Source organism: Brienomyrus brachyistius, chromosome 6 (genome assembly GCF_023856365.1).
Source record: "Brienomyrus brachyistius isolate T26 chromosome 6, BBRACH_0.4, whole genome shotgun sequence".
In the NCBI taxonomy this organism is placed as follows: Eukaryota; Metazoa; Chordata; class Actinopteri; order Osteoglossiformes; family Mormyridae; genus Brienomyrus; species Brienomyrus brachyistius.
The window spans coordinates 5,294,989-5,308,113 of NC_064538.1; the positions used below are offsets into that span (position 1 = coordinate 5,294,989).

At 43.2% G+C, this 13,125-nt stretch overlaps 1 protein-coding gene across 11 annotated transcripts in view; it reads left to right on the top strand.

Moving 5' to 3' along the window:
* LOC125745188 (potassium voltage-gated channel subfamily KQT member 2-like) overlaps window positions 1-12,132 on the top strand; it is a 39,293-nt gene extending 27,161 nt beyond the window's left edge. For 4 of the 11 annotated variants that reach the window (XM_049017758.1, XM_049017761.1, XM_049017760.1 and 1 more), the window contains 7 exons: window positions 365-412; window positions 2,409-2,426; window positions 4,759-4,867; window positions 5,365-5,496; window positions 6,384-6,479; window positions 8,198-8,321; window positions 8,396-12,132. In XM_049017758.1, the coding sequence (XP_048873715.1) occupies window positions 365-412; window positions 2,409-2,426; window positions 4,759-4,867; window positions 5,365-5,496; window positions 6,384-6,479; window positions 8,198-8,321; window positions 8,396-9,112 (1,244 nt within the window). In that variant the 3' untranslated portion in view covers window positions 9,113-12,132. The remainder of the gene's footprint in view (window positions 1-364; window positions 413-2,408; window positions 2,427-4,758; window positions 4,868-5,364; window positions 5,497-6,383; window positions 6,480-8,197; window positions 8,322-8,395) is intronic. The other 7 variants (XM_049017762.1, XM_049017766.1, XM_049017767.1 and 4 more) reach the window with 5 other exon arrangements.
* The last annotated feature ends 993 nt before the right edge of the window (window positions 12,133-13,125 follow it).

Here is a 13,125-nt window from a genome sequence, read left to right on the forward strand (position 1 = left end):
AAATGTAACCGTTTTACGCGTTTCTTTTGCTCGGTTGGTTTCTTTTAAAATCTTTTTATGGGGTGGGGGTGGGGGGGGGGGGGGGTTGGGTGCTAGTTCCTACAGTATGTATGGAACATATCAGAAATATCAGCATCATCAAGTATCTCTGTTCAACTTTTAATTTTAAGTATTTAAGTTCTATTCTAGTTATGTAGCTATCATTCCGTAATCATTGTATGCATCATGATTTATGTAGTTTGTACAAAAATACATACTTGTGCATATATATTTTTTTTTCAGCCATTTTTTTCGTATGAAATATGCATTCCATATAAATACTCACCGATTCCTTTTCATTTCTCTGTTTAATGCCGTGCTAAAGTGCTGATTGAGATGCAGGATGAAGATCTCAGAGTGAAGAGCTCTCCAGGTCAGGAAATTGACTCAGTGGTTTGCATTCATTCAGCAGTAAAGCGCCGCGGTTTTTATTACAAGATGTGTGCCTGGTGTTTCTGTGTTTGCTTATAATGTCGCCGTAGTGCCCGTTTTTCAGCTAGAACGTGACTGCAGTGCACTGCAGACCACATGGCTTGAGGAATCTGTTTTATTCCGCACACGTGAAACCAGATCCTGGACACATTTATTTGTCTACAACAGTGTTTTGCCAATCCGGTCCTTGGGGAACCACAGACCTACTGGGAGCTGGGAGGGAGCAAAAATGTGGACCGATTGTGGCTCCCCGAGGACTAGGTTGGCTCTTTAAAAAACACGGGTCTTTAGAAACCACATTTCCAGAATATGCAAAAAAAAATAAATCATTGTTCTTTGAATTTTTAATATTGTTATATGGTTTCATTAAATTTTATTAAAATTAGTGTCTGGAAGATGTATCATTTTACTAAAACGTATTGCAGATTGTATTATTTGCAGAATTCCATTCTCTTGCACATAGCCTCATCGCACAGACCGCTATTCTGACATGTAGTGTAGTACATGCACGCAAAACTGATTTGAGGTGAATAGCACATGATTTGAGGCATCTTTAAACACTGAACTTCTCAACATCTGGGCCTCTACAGTACATGGTTCGTTTCTTCTTCTTGAGCATCAAATTGCAACTCAGAGAGATGACAGCTCGGTATATATTTGTCGTGGAGAAATTCAGTTACTTAGTTATTGTGAACTTTTGGACCAAAAATGTCCTCAACAGAAAACAAACAGCCTTTTCTGGCCGATATATGTGGTAATTATGATGAATTGTTCTGAAAATAAGACAAATTATATTTCTTCATAAACAGACGTCAGGCACCTTGATGCTTTTCTATTATGTCTATTTGGGGTCTTGTGCGTGTCTCTGACTTTCCGAGACGCATTAATGTACTTTACTTTCCTCTGATAATAGAATCTAAAATGTGTTTCCTCATAGAAATTGGGTTAAACTGGCTTTTTTTAAAATTTCTTCAGACATACTCACTACAGACTGAAGTTATTCAATTATTAATACAATATATGGAGAAAAAAAATAATATGGCGTGTGTTTTATTTACTGAAACGGGTTCCATACTGGATAAAAAGCCTTTTTGTGAAATTATTGGTTCCAGATATATGCAATTAACTATTAAAACACTAGTCATTTATATGTATCTGATGAATTAAAATTCATTGCCGTGCATTCCGCTTATCAGTGAAGGCATACGCTTCTTGATTGTAATGGGAGGTGACCGCAGTAAACGCCTTGCCATGCTCTGCATCCTGCGAGCCAGTGTCTCACACCCCAGAAGGTACCTGTGAGCCCATTCCCATGGCTTTGTGGCACTTTCACTGCCATTGTGCGAAGTGTACAGTGGTGATCTGTGCTTAAGGGAGTCCGGTACGGCTGCAAAGTCCTGCTCTTGTAAGCTTAATCATCTGCTACACTTCTTAGCTGATCTCTCTTTAAGCGTATATTAATACATGGCTGTCCTCCTTCTCAAGTAATTATATACATAGACTGTGTGGTCCTGCCCAAAGTAACTATGTAATTATACTATCGGTCTGAAAAGCTACGTAAATTCTATAGCCTTTGCTCCCTAATTCATTCTGATTATACTTGCTGCCTTCTCTTCATTGCGAAAATTCGCACTGAATGTTAAACGCGTGGCTCCTTTGATAGCAGCAGAAATAGCTCTGAGCGTCGGATTGTACCTTCAGGAAGTCCGCGCCTAAACACGGTGGGGAACGATGCAGTCTCGCCAGTTCTGCCATTTGTTAAAAGCTTGGGGGGGGGGGGGGGGGGTGGTTCGAGGTCCCTCGTACCTCGACACGCTCGAAGACGACCTGTGCGAGAAAATGATCCCGTGTATCGGTTTAATCTCATGCTCGCTTCCTGGTCCTTTAACAGTCTTTATTACGTGTGTCTCCTTTCCATTCCTTCCTCCTCCTTGCAGCAATTGAGGGGTTAATCAGTAAGAACATGTTCTGCATCTGCCAGGGGCTGATAGTGTGAAGCAGAGGGTGCTCTAGTTGTCAGAATGAGTAGACAGAGTCGGCCGTGCATGCCAGGTGTTACGGACATCCCACCAGCACTCCGGAAGGCCCCATCACCCCATGACTGCCCGGGCGAGGCGAGCCAGGCCTGTGTGCTCAAGTGGCTGCCGTTCCTGTTACTCTGGCCTGCATGAAGAACGCTGATCCCCCCCCACCCCACCCCACCCCTCCCTGGTCCCATAGAGTTGGCTCTCTCTAACTAGTACACCCAGGTTAAGCCACAAGACCCCCGGGGCCCGCAGAGCAGTGAACAGGCACCCGGGTGGGCATGTGGCGGCCCCCCAGCACAGCTGTCCTACACTGATTCACTGCTCTGTGGCATTACATGCATTTCAAGCATGTTTCGTTGTCCTCCTCTCCTCATGGAAGAAGCTGGGAATTTGAAATTAGGTTGAAATTAGGCTGTGGCCCCAACCAGCAGTCTTCCTAAGAACCCCCCCACCCCCCACCCTTGCATGGACATTGAATATATGTTTATTGAAAGATTATGTTCCGTTTAGTTAATTCTCTGGGCTTAGGATCGTTCTTCCAGCACCATCTATTGCCACAACAGTAGGAGCAAATATCTCATAAAAAAATGTCAAACTGAGGCACAGGAAACCTGGGAAAATTCATCACGTCAATAAATGATTATTTTTATTCTTTTCCTTATCTGTTCTGACATTATTTTAAGGCTCTCTAGGTAGTTTAGATGAATAAAAGCTGGTATCTATAAATATTATGAAAATGATCAAGATCTTAGACTTATTTTCATGATGTGTTATGTTTGACCTCTGATGAAATTTTTTTTGAGTAACGTCCAGTTAACAATACTAAGAATATTTTTAAGAACTTTTATTGACTCAAACTCGTGTTCCAATCATGTGATCTTCTTTAGCATTAGGAAATAAAAGCGGCTAGACGACAGTAAAGACACTGTTTCATAGATCGACGGAACTTAATACCTGACGCCTTAGAACTTTTATACACAGCAGTGTTGTTCATTTATAAACAACATATATAGTTTCTGTGCATGAAAACACACCCATGCATTTGGTCAACATAAGGCATGCCAGCTCCTAACCAGCTCTTAGAATGAAGGAGAACTAAAGCTGATTGGAATTTACGAATGAAAATGAAACTTCAGCAAGACCCACTGTCTGCGTTCCTCTGCTTATTATCTGTAGTCTGTTCGGTTGTGTTTAACGATATCCTGAGACATAAAAGCATTTCTGAAGTTCTGCCAGGATTTCTTATTCATTCTGTGGGGAAAAAAATCACTAACAGAAAGACTCGTATCCTACATATTCTATTCTGCTCTCTTAACCTGCACTGACATCTCAGCTTTTTGTCTCCGATGTCCTAAATCTCCCATACTGAAGGTACATGAGGAAGCCATTGTTCTACAATTGCAATAAACCATAAGTCATGAAAATCCTAGTGGTTTTTTTTTTTTTTATGCTGGTTTGACCAATTGAACTGGCATGTTCTACATGGACCAAACGACTCCCTGTACTGTAGCTCTGCTGTGAAGAAGCATTTGCAGTACAGGGGCCCACAGCTGAGAACCCGTCAGAGGAGTTTCTCTCTGGCAGTGGCTGCCTATTGGGGTATTTCTTTGTTTTTCGGTCTCATTGTCAGCTTGCTAACTTACCCGTGTTTCTCCCTGCAGTGGCCCTGCTGCATTTATATGCGTAATCTGCCGTAGATAATGACTCACCCCTTTTGTCAGAAGTTCCATTCCCACTGTGCTTGTTTCCTCTGCGCTTGTGCTCAGGACTTCAAATGCAGATTGCGTATATAAAGCACCACACGTCAGATATGCCGGTGACGGCAGAGGCCTCGCTCTTGGTGATGGCCACGCCTCTCCTGGCTTGGATTGGCGATGGTCCACCAAGCTGATCGCGGAGTACTATGGCTGTGTAATGGAATGCCTTTGCGGCTTTGGGCCACAGTGAACAGGTGACCCCTTAACCTCTGATATGGCTTCGCCCCCCCTAACACCATGTCCTGCACTGGGACTTGCTGACATCAGCAGCCGCCGAACGCAACAATCTCAGTCATTAAGCAACCCCTGCACCCCGCTCGCAAACCCCATCTGACTAATCGCTCGCCCAGTTGCTGGGGACTGCAAGTAAATGCCCTTGTCTTGACCTTGCTTGGTTTCATGCAAAGACAAAGACTGAATGTGCAGAGGTTAAGAGGTTGCAGGTGAGCGTCTCCGGTGCCACTGGGTTTGTGGGCTTCTGACTTGTCTGTTTTGTTTTGTAGAGGCCAGCCTTCCTGGAGAGGACATCATGGATGACAATAAAAGCTGCCACTGTGAATTTGTCACACAGGAGCTAACGCCAGGGTTGAAAGTCACCATAAGGGCTGTGTGGTAAGCCTGTATGCACTCTCATTGGCGTCGTCAAGACCAGTCTTAGTTCTTGTTGGCGGTTCTTGCTTTGGCTCTTATTTAAATCACTCAGCTCAAAACCCTGCAATACAGGGACTCAGAAAATCCATTCAATAGATAAGAGAGCAATTCTCAGGATGAAAGCAGTAACTTGACATGTTGGAAAATAAAGCCCTTTGAAGTAATTTCAATTAGCAGCGCTAAACTCTGATTAGCAAGTTTGTTATGTAAATTATGTACTGCTTCCCACTTCTGTTGACTGATTATCTCGTTCTGTGAGGTTTGAAGAAGAATACGCTGGAGACATTAACTAGTTATTTGTGTAAAGGCTGTCAAGTCTGAAAATGGACGAACCAGTATTATGAAACTGGAGTACATGGTGTAAAGTGTGGGATTTTATGAGTGAAGGATGAACTCCCAAGTCTTTGACTCGTTTTATTGTGTTAAAGGTGCTCATGTGTTCAACTTCTCCTTCTCAGCATTATGAGATTCATGGTCTCCAAGCGGAAGTTCAAGGAGAGTCTGAGGCCTTATGACGTTATGGACGTCATAGAGCAGTACTCGGCAGGCCACCTGGACATGTTGTCGCGGATTAAAAGCCTCCAGTCCAGGCAAGATGTGAAACTGTTAAACCAGTTCCCTAGATCCCTGCTGACCACTTTCTTCTCCACCTAAAGTGTCTTGTCAACCAGGTGGCAGGGCAGACAGAATAATCCACTGTCTCCTGGTGGTCGACAGTCCTTCAGTCGATGAAAACCCAGCGGTTTCAGACGCCTACATGGTCTCCTCACCTCTCCTTGCCGCACCCACCCTACAGTGCGACATCTCTGAAACACTTCAGTTTAGAAGCCAGGCTGAACAGAGGGGGCTCACGTATCTATTGACACCCATCATTGACTGTCTACGGCAAGCATGATGGGACAGATCAGTGTGCATTCATCTCCTCCTGATCAGGCACCCATGTCTTCTGACAACGGCTGGTTAACCATTGTTTTAGAAGTTGCAGTGACCATCTGAAAGTCTCCCTTAATGGGCAACCAAGCCTGTCCAAAATGGGAATCATTGTTCGGCATTTAATTTGGCTCCTCCTCTTTCATCTAAGGGGGCCGCCTTTCCACCCAGTAAATACTAAATATATGTTGTGAGCAAATACACATATAATCATAAATATATTCCAACTGAGAGTCACCGATGTGAACCATAAAAACGTAGTAGGCATTCATAACAGGGGTATATGTGGGGGTGGGGCGAGTGGGGGGGGGGGGGGGAGAAGAACTATACCCCACATAAAATGTATGTGCTTCAAAAGCATAATACTGAAGTTACAATGCAATGAGAAAGCCCAGTGATCTTTCCATTTACATTGTACGATACGTCTATGGAATATATTTTCACCTATTTCCATTTTTGTTTCTTTCATATCTATGTGCGTCTATTCAGCTGTCATGTTTGCCTTCATGGGGCATTGTGCTGGTGTCTTCTCTATTTACCTTGCCAGGATAGATATCATTGTGGGTCCCCCTGCACTCTCAACTCCCAGCCATAAGAAGTATGCAACCAAAGGACCTAAAGATTCAACCCTATCCCCCAATAGGTTAGGCCTCACCAGACTGCATCTCTCTTGTCAGATAGTTTCATTCTTTCTGCTGATCAGAAGTGATGGCAACCTTTTTTGATTGGGGCTACATGGCAGTGCATCGGTACCAGAACCCATCAGTACCAGAACCCTTCAGTACCAGAACCCAGAGCAGGAGAAGCCATCTTAGGGGTCAGGAGCGAAAAACAGTTCTAAAAATTCAGCTCAAACATCTGTCAGAACCTACAGCAATAGTGATGATTAACATATTCTTCTATGCCATTTATTAGAATTAGTTATACAATAATTGAAAAGTATTTCAAAGTGAATCATGCAGTTCTTGCACATGACCCGTGACATTATTTCTTCTGCACGGGGATATCAAAAAAGAGGTACGATGTGTAAAGGTGCAGTTGATGGTCGTGCGTTCCTCCAGTGCACACCGACATCCTTCAGTCGACGAAAACCCAGCACTGTCTCAGGGTTTCAGATGCTTACAAGAAAGGACTAAAGATGTCCGGACATGTAGCCCAGCAAAAAAAAACCGAAAAGGGTTAAGCTTGTATGTCTGTGATTGATGCACTGAAGATGAGGCGTCAGCTGGGCTGAATGAGTCGGATGGAATCTTTCCGGAGGGTGTTGCATGTTGGCATGACGACGCATGACGAGAAGCGCACGTGTCACAATGGCACATTTGCCCCCCACGCCTACCCCGTTCCATTTGCACCACATGCCTGATCACGCCGAACATCCCGGCTGTTTCACGCAGGCACGAGTGCGGCGTCTGCCCGTGGTCCGGCGTTTCGGCTGCTGCCTGGCAGTCGTAGACCAGTATGTTTCTTGTGTAGTTCTCCAGGACGGTGCCCTGCGATGTGCCACTGGTTGGTAAAACGCTTCTTTGTTCCCGGACCGTGGTCGGGTTAGAGAACGGCAGGTTCAGCTTCTCTAAGGAGCTGCAGGGTGCCCCCCCCTCCCCATTTCCATCTGTGTGTTCGGTGTCTTCATGTTGCACGTGCTTTCACCAGGCTTTCATGCTCAATGCTCACAAGCTTGACCAATGACAACTGTCTTCAAGAGGACCTGCTCCCACACTGCCCCCCTGCACGCCTGCACTCTCAGCTCCTCCTGATAGGTTCATATAACCAAGCAGTAACCGCAGGGAGATTCTCCACTCTCTCACTTCTCTGTGCCCAATGGTGCACCAAATGGTACATGTACTTATGAAACCGGTGCCCAACGTCTGTTGTTGATATTTTTTTTTTTGGGGGGGGGGGGGGGGGCGCATTTGGCCATGACTAATCGTAGAAGGAGATTACATGGCACATCAAACAGAACAAATGGTTAAGTATTTTTCAGTAATATACTGTAGCCTAGGTGACATACATAAAGGTTATTGGTTATAAGTGCAGTCTATTGAAAAGAAAATGCACTTTATATATTGCTTATATATCACCAGTCTTACAAATGGAAAATAATATTTCTAATCTTATTTATTGTAACCCCATAGTTTTACTCTTTCCAAATTCTTGATTATAAAAAAAATAATTGAAATCTTTCGTATTTTCAGATGTTAGGTGTTATGTATCTTTATACTTCGTATCTTTTTTAAAGGTGGAATTACAAGATTTTTGACTTTCAACAGAGAGGTTTCTATTCAAAGTTTTGTCTGTATTTGGGGGAATGTGTCCCCACTGCCTGGGACCTTAGTCCAGCTGATGCTTTCTTCTGGTCGGTAGAGTTGACCAAATAGTTGGCAGAGGTGGTCAGGTGACAGATAAGGATCGACCAAAAGGAGCCACCGAGGGAGAGGTTCCAGACGACCCGAGCATGATGGGACGTCTGGGGAAGGTAGAGAAGCAGGTATGGAGGCACTTTAAGGTACTTGGGGTTTTTAATTCGGATTTGGGGACCAAAAGTTCTTCGTTTTCCATCAGGTGGTGTCCATGGAGAGGAAGCTGGACTTCTTGGTAAACATTTACATCCAGAGATTGGGGATCCCCCAGTCGGAGACAGACGCTTATTTTGGATCTAAGGAGCCTGATCCGGCTCCTCCGTACCACAGCCCGGTGGACAACAGGGAGCAGATGGAGAAAAGCATCTCCATCACTAAGATCATCCGCTCCATAAGCACCACCGGGCAGAAGAATTTTGAACCCCCTCCTACATCTGTGGCACCCCAGAGCCACTGTACCCCGTCCACCTCCTGGCAGCAGCATCCGATCAGTGAGTGCTATCGGCTAAGCCTGGTTGCCTCCCCCATAGGGGATCCTTCTCTGGTGCGCATCCCCCCACCTCCCATCCATGACCGCTCCTCCGGGAGCCACAGCGGGATCGGCCGGTTCATGCTGGAGGACAGGAAGCCGCATCAGGGCGTCGGGCTGAAGAAGAGCGACACGTCCATCTCCATTCCCTCCGTGGACCACGAGGAACTGGAGAGGTCGTTCAGTGGTTTCAGCATCTCACAGTCCCGGGAGAACCTGGACTTCATCAGCAGCAGCTATTTTGGCAGCATGTGTGCCAAAGTGCGGCCCTACATCGCAGAGGGCGAATCGGACACTGACTCCGACCTCTACACGCCGTGTGTCCACTCACCGCACTCGGGGCCTGGGGAGGGGGGCTACTCAGATAGGGGGTGGTCCGGCACAAAGTAGGCCAATCGCGGTGAACTGGCTCTGAAGCATGCTGGGTGGATCATGCCAGGAAATGCGCTTATGCCTGGGGAATGAGGGGACACACGGCCCTGTGTTTGACAGCTTCTGGGAACGGCTGGTGAGGAAGCAAGGCCACGTTTACGTCGCAGGTCCTTCGTCTGAGTGGCAGCCGTTCTCTCGACTCGGATTTTCGTTCCACCTTCGCGGGACATCTTGCCACTGTTTATCGTTTTGGTCGGGAACATAGAAACGAATCTGTATTTTCCTGTGTCAGACTGTGTTGTTGGCTTCTGTGACTCTTGAATGTAAATCTTGGGACAGAAAAAATAAATCTGTACTGAAAGGGGCAGGACATCCATATATATGCACATCATATAGTACCAGTAAGATTACCCAGAGAGAATCTTTGATTGCACACGTCAACCGTCTATACAGTTTCCCAGAATTCTTAAGTATTGTCCAGATCTGTGGTATGGTTAAGCTATCTGGCAGTTGAGCTGTGTCATGTCAAAATGCTATGAAAGCTGTTAGGACCTGATTATTAAGTTGAACATGGACTGGCCTGCATGTGAGTTAAAGCATGTTATTAATGGAAATGCACTTCCCATTACGTGACAGGGGCTACACATGTGACCAAACTGCATTCACGTGGTCGAGTAGTGAAATCCTTAAGAAAAAAGCCTACTGCTTAGCAAGTATTTCGGATGATGTAATTCAAGACCTTCTGAAGCCATTTTTATATGATGAACACTAAGCATAATAATTTACAAGATGCCGAACTATATAATCTAACACATACTGTATATAGCACCACTGTAACTGAAAATAATTGAAAGATCACATGGTTCTCACTTGAGCCACACATTGTACTGACCTGAGGACGTAGAATCGATGGAGGATGGTGGGATTTTAGCAGTTTTGTTTTTTTCGTTAATGCAAAGCTTTATTTAGCATGGCAGACATGACAGTTTAATTTAAACTGAGTTAAGAGTGCAATTTAGTAAGAATTATCCGCAAGGAAAAATATATATATATTTTACGTCAGAGTTTTTTTTTTTTATATATAAATATAATATTTATAAGCCAATAGTAACATGAAACCAAGGAGCATCTCACAGAATTTTTAAATCTGCTTTAATTATTTCATATTTGTTTTAAAAGCAAATTAGATATATTCTATACTATCTACAGCATGACATAGTATATTTGTACGTATTTTGCTCAAGCACACCTACAAAAACAGACTTATAGGCCATCCAATTTTAGAAGGGATATTACTTCTTTGCCACTATTAAATTTCTCCGTATTTCAGTTTTTTAAAACATGCAAACATTATCAAATTACTTTTTGCTGACACAAGCTCATTTTGTTTTATTAAAAACAACCATGTTCTCAGTGCAATGCTGACTACTGTCATTGAATGGCAAGCAGAGTGTGTAGCTATTTTAACAAGGAATTTTGTATTCAGAACAAGATGCATCCAGTATATAAAGCCATTCAATATATGCACATTATGATTTAAAGGTTACATTTCACACCAAGATCAAAAGGCATTTTCTCTGTTATTTTACCCTTTGTTCATAGCCACTAGAGAATTTAACAGAATGGTGTTCACGAATTTGACCACACATTTCAAGTCGGATTTAAATAATTGCATAAAAAGCTGAGGTCCATCATGATATTTAAATGTTATTAGGATCCTGTGTCTCATTTTGAAAATTCAAATGTCTTTGAGCGGCTGCAAATGTTTAAAATTTATCACAAAAAAGATAAATACTGTGTGCATAATATTTTATTTTCTAAACGTGCTGCTTTATTAAGATGCATTTTTCTTTATGCCCTCTCTCGTGTGGGCGATGAGATGCAGGCTATTCTGTGCCTTGTCCCACAGGTTGGGTTAGCTTCTGACGGAATATTTTGACTTACTGTGCGTAGATATGTGGTTTGTCATGGACCTACCCATCATTCGATGAGTAAGGTCCTCGTTTCTGCTATACCCTGAACCTTAATTTTTGCATTCGCTGTGTACAGATGAACTTTCTTCGGCTTTGCGCAGTCCTCTTACCTCTTAAGGGCTGCGATGTACGGGCTTGTTAACCTGAGGTCGAAAATAAGATTCGGACAGGTCCTCGGTGGAGCCGAGTACTGTATAATATGAAATCCAAACCATGTCAAAACATGTCACAGAAATCATTTTAACTTGGTATTTAAAGCTGATTTCAAGTTCACTTTTGTTGCCCATTTTCCAAAGAATACCATTCTTATGCCTTGAATGAGTTCTTTAACATATACTTGTAATTCGTGTCCACATGGTTGGCTGAAAATTCATTATCAGTTGCATTGATCTCTCAATCACGAGAAGTTTTTTTTTTTTTCCTTTTTCCAGTGGCCATTCAGCACAGTTAGTGTAACCTGGACGGCACCCACCAGAATGGAACTGCAGATGGGTTTAGTGCAAACAAGCGTAAACATAGCCCAGCATGAGCGACGACCAGCACGAACTTCAGAATAACAAAAATAGCTCGAGGAAGCCTTAATATAAAATCAGATTGTTTATATTTGCATCAGCTGCGGCACTTAATGTCAATAACCGTTTATCCTTTTATTTAATGATTATTTTTTATTTTTTTTTACTAAAGCCTGCACAAAGGAAAGAATATTTGACACTGCGTTATATGTTTGTGACATTCTTAAGGCTGTTACTGGCGTTCAACATACAGACGTGGCGATTCTGGAAAAACAGTATATATCGATTTTTATTTCGAGGCAACTGGTTGCAAGCATGTCGTCCACACCTGAATGCCGAAAGTTTAGCGTTCACTTACTATGTAGCATCTGTGTTGTAGGGCACTCAGAAATGGGAAATGTATAATAAAAATTTGTACATCACGCAGCACGGTTGTACGTTTCTGCCTTTGCCCTGGGACAATCTCGGGATTTTTTTTTTGTAAGGGTTGACCAATTTTTGTTTGTTTTGCACTACTCATACTAATAAATGTAAATTTGCAGCCATGTGCGTACCTACTGTGTCGAAAATGTGTTTCAGTCCGAACCGTAAACTCAGAATTGTGTTATTTCTCGGGGAGGGTAGGTACACGCGCAAACACATCCCACATCCAGTACGCGACAGTATTTATGAACATAGATGGCACATATTCTGTGCCACTAGGTGGCGCCAAAAACTAGCTTGATAAAAAAATGTCAGAATACGGCTGACTTAAATGCATATAATTTTATCATAAAATCAGCCAAGTAATGTTACACAGGGTGGCAGCGTTGTCCTCCATTTAAGCTATTCTAATATGGATTTTCCCCTGACTTTGAAGTGAAAAGTGGTCATTTGAATAGCGCTTGAACACATAGTTAAGCCATTTTGATCATCTAGGTCCTTCAACGTTCCGCTGAACTAAGCAAAAAGAAGAAATAATTTCTTTTAAAAGAGGCTTTTCCATGGTCCACTTCACTAAACGGCCAATATGAAAAAAGGGGTTTCATTAAGTTTACGCTGTTGATGTCTGTTCCTGCAGACCCGGGTGGCTGTGTAGAGTAAAAGTGATCCATCCATCTTCCAACTGGTTATCATGGTTAGAGTCACTAAAAGCTTGTTCTTCACATTTGTTGTGTTAATTGTAATATTTATACAAAGAGACAATACAAAAATCTCACTGTCAAATCTTTGAAGCGAATTAAGAAACACAAATATTAAGGTAAATAATTATGGATTTTGGACATTAACTTATATTTGGACTAAGTAATGTGTTCTGAGTTAAAATATAGCATTGAGATTATAAAAGCATTTCTTGTAACTCCACATGACGCATTTCCCATACCAAGCATCTTCTGACCATTAATCTCCCAGTTCCAGGCAGCACATGCAATTCCGGGACAGCACAGCACTCCACTGGGGGGCACCCACTCACTGGGCAACTCATAGCCCAATTGTCTTCATCCTATAGGACAATGTTTCCCAAGCCGGTTCTCCGGTACCCCCAGACCCCCTCGAGGGAGCAAAA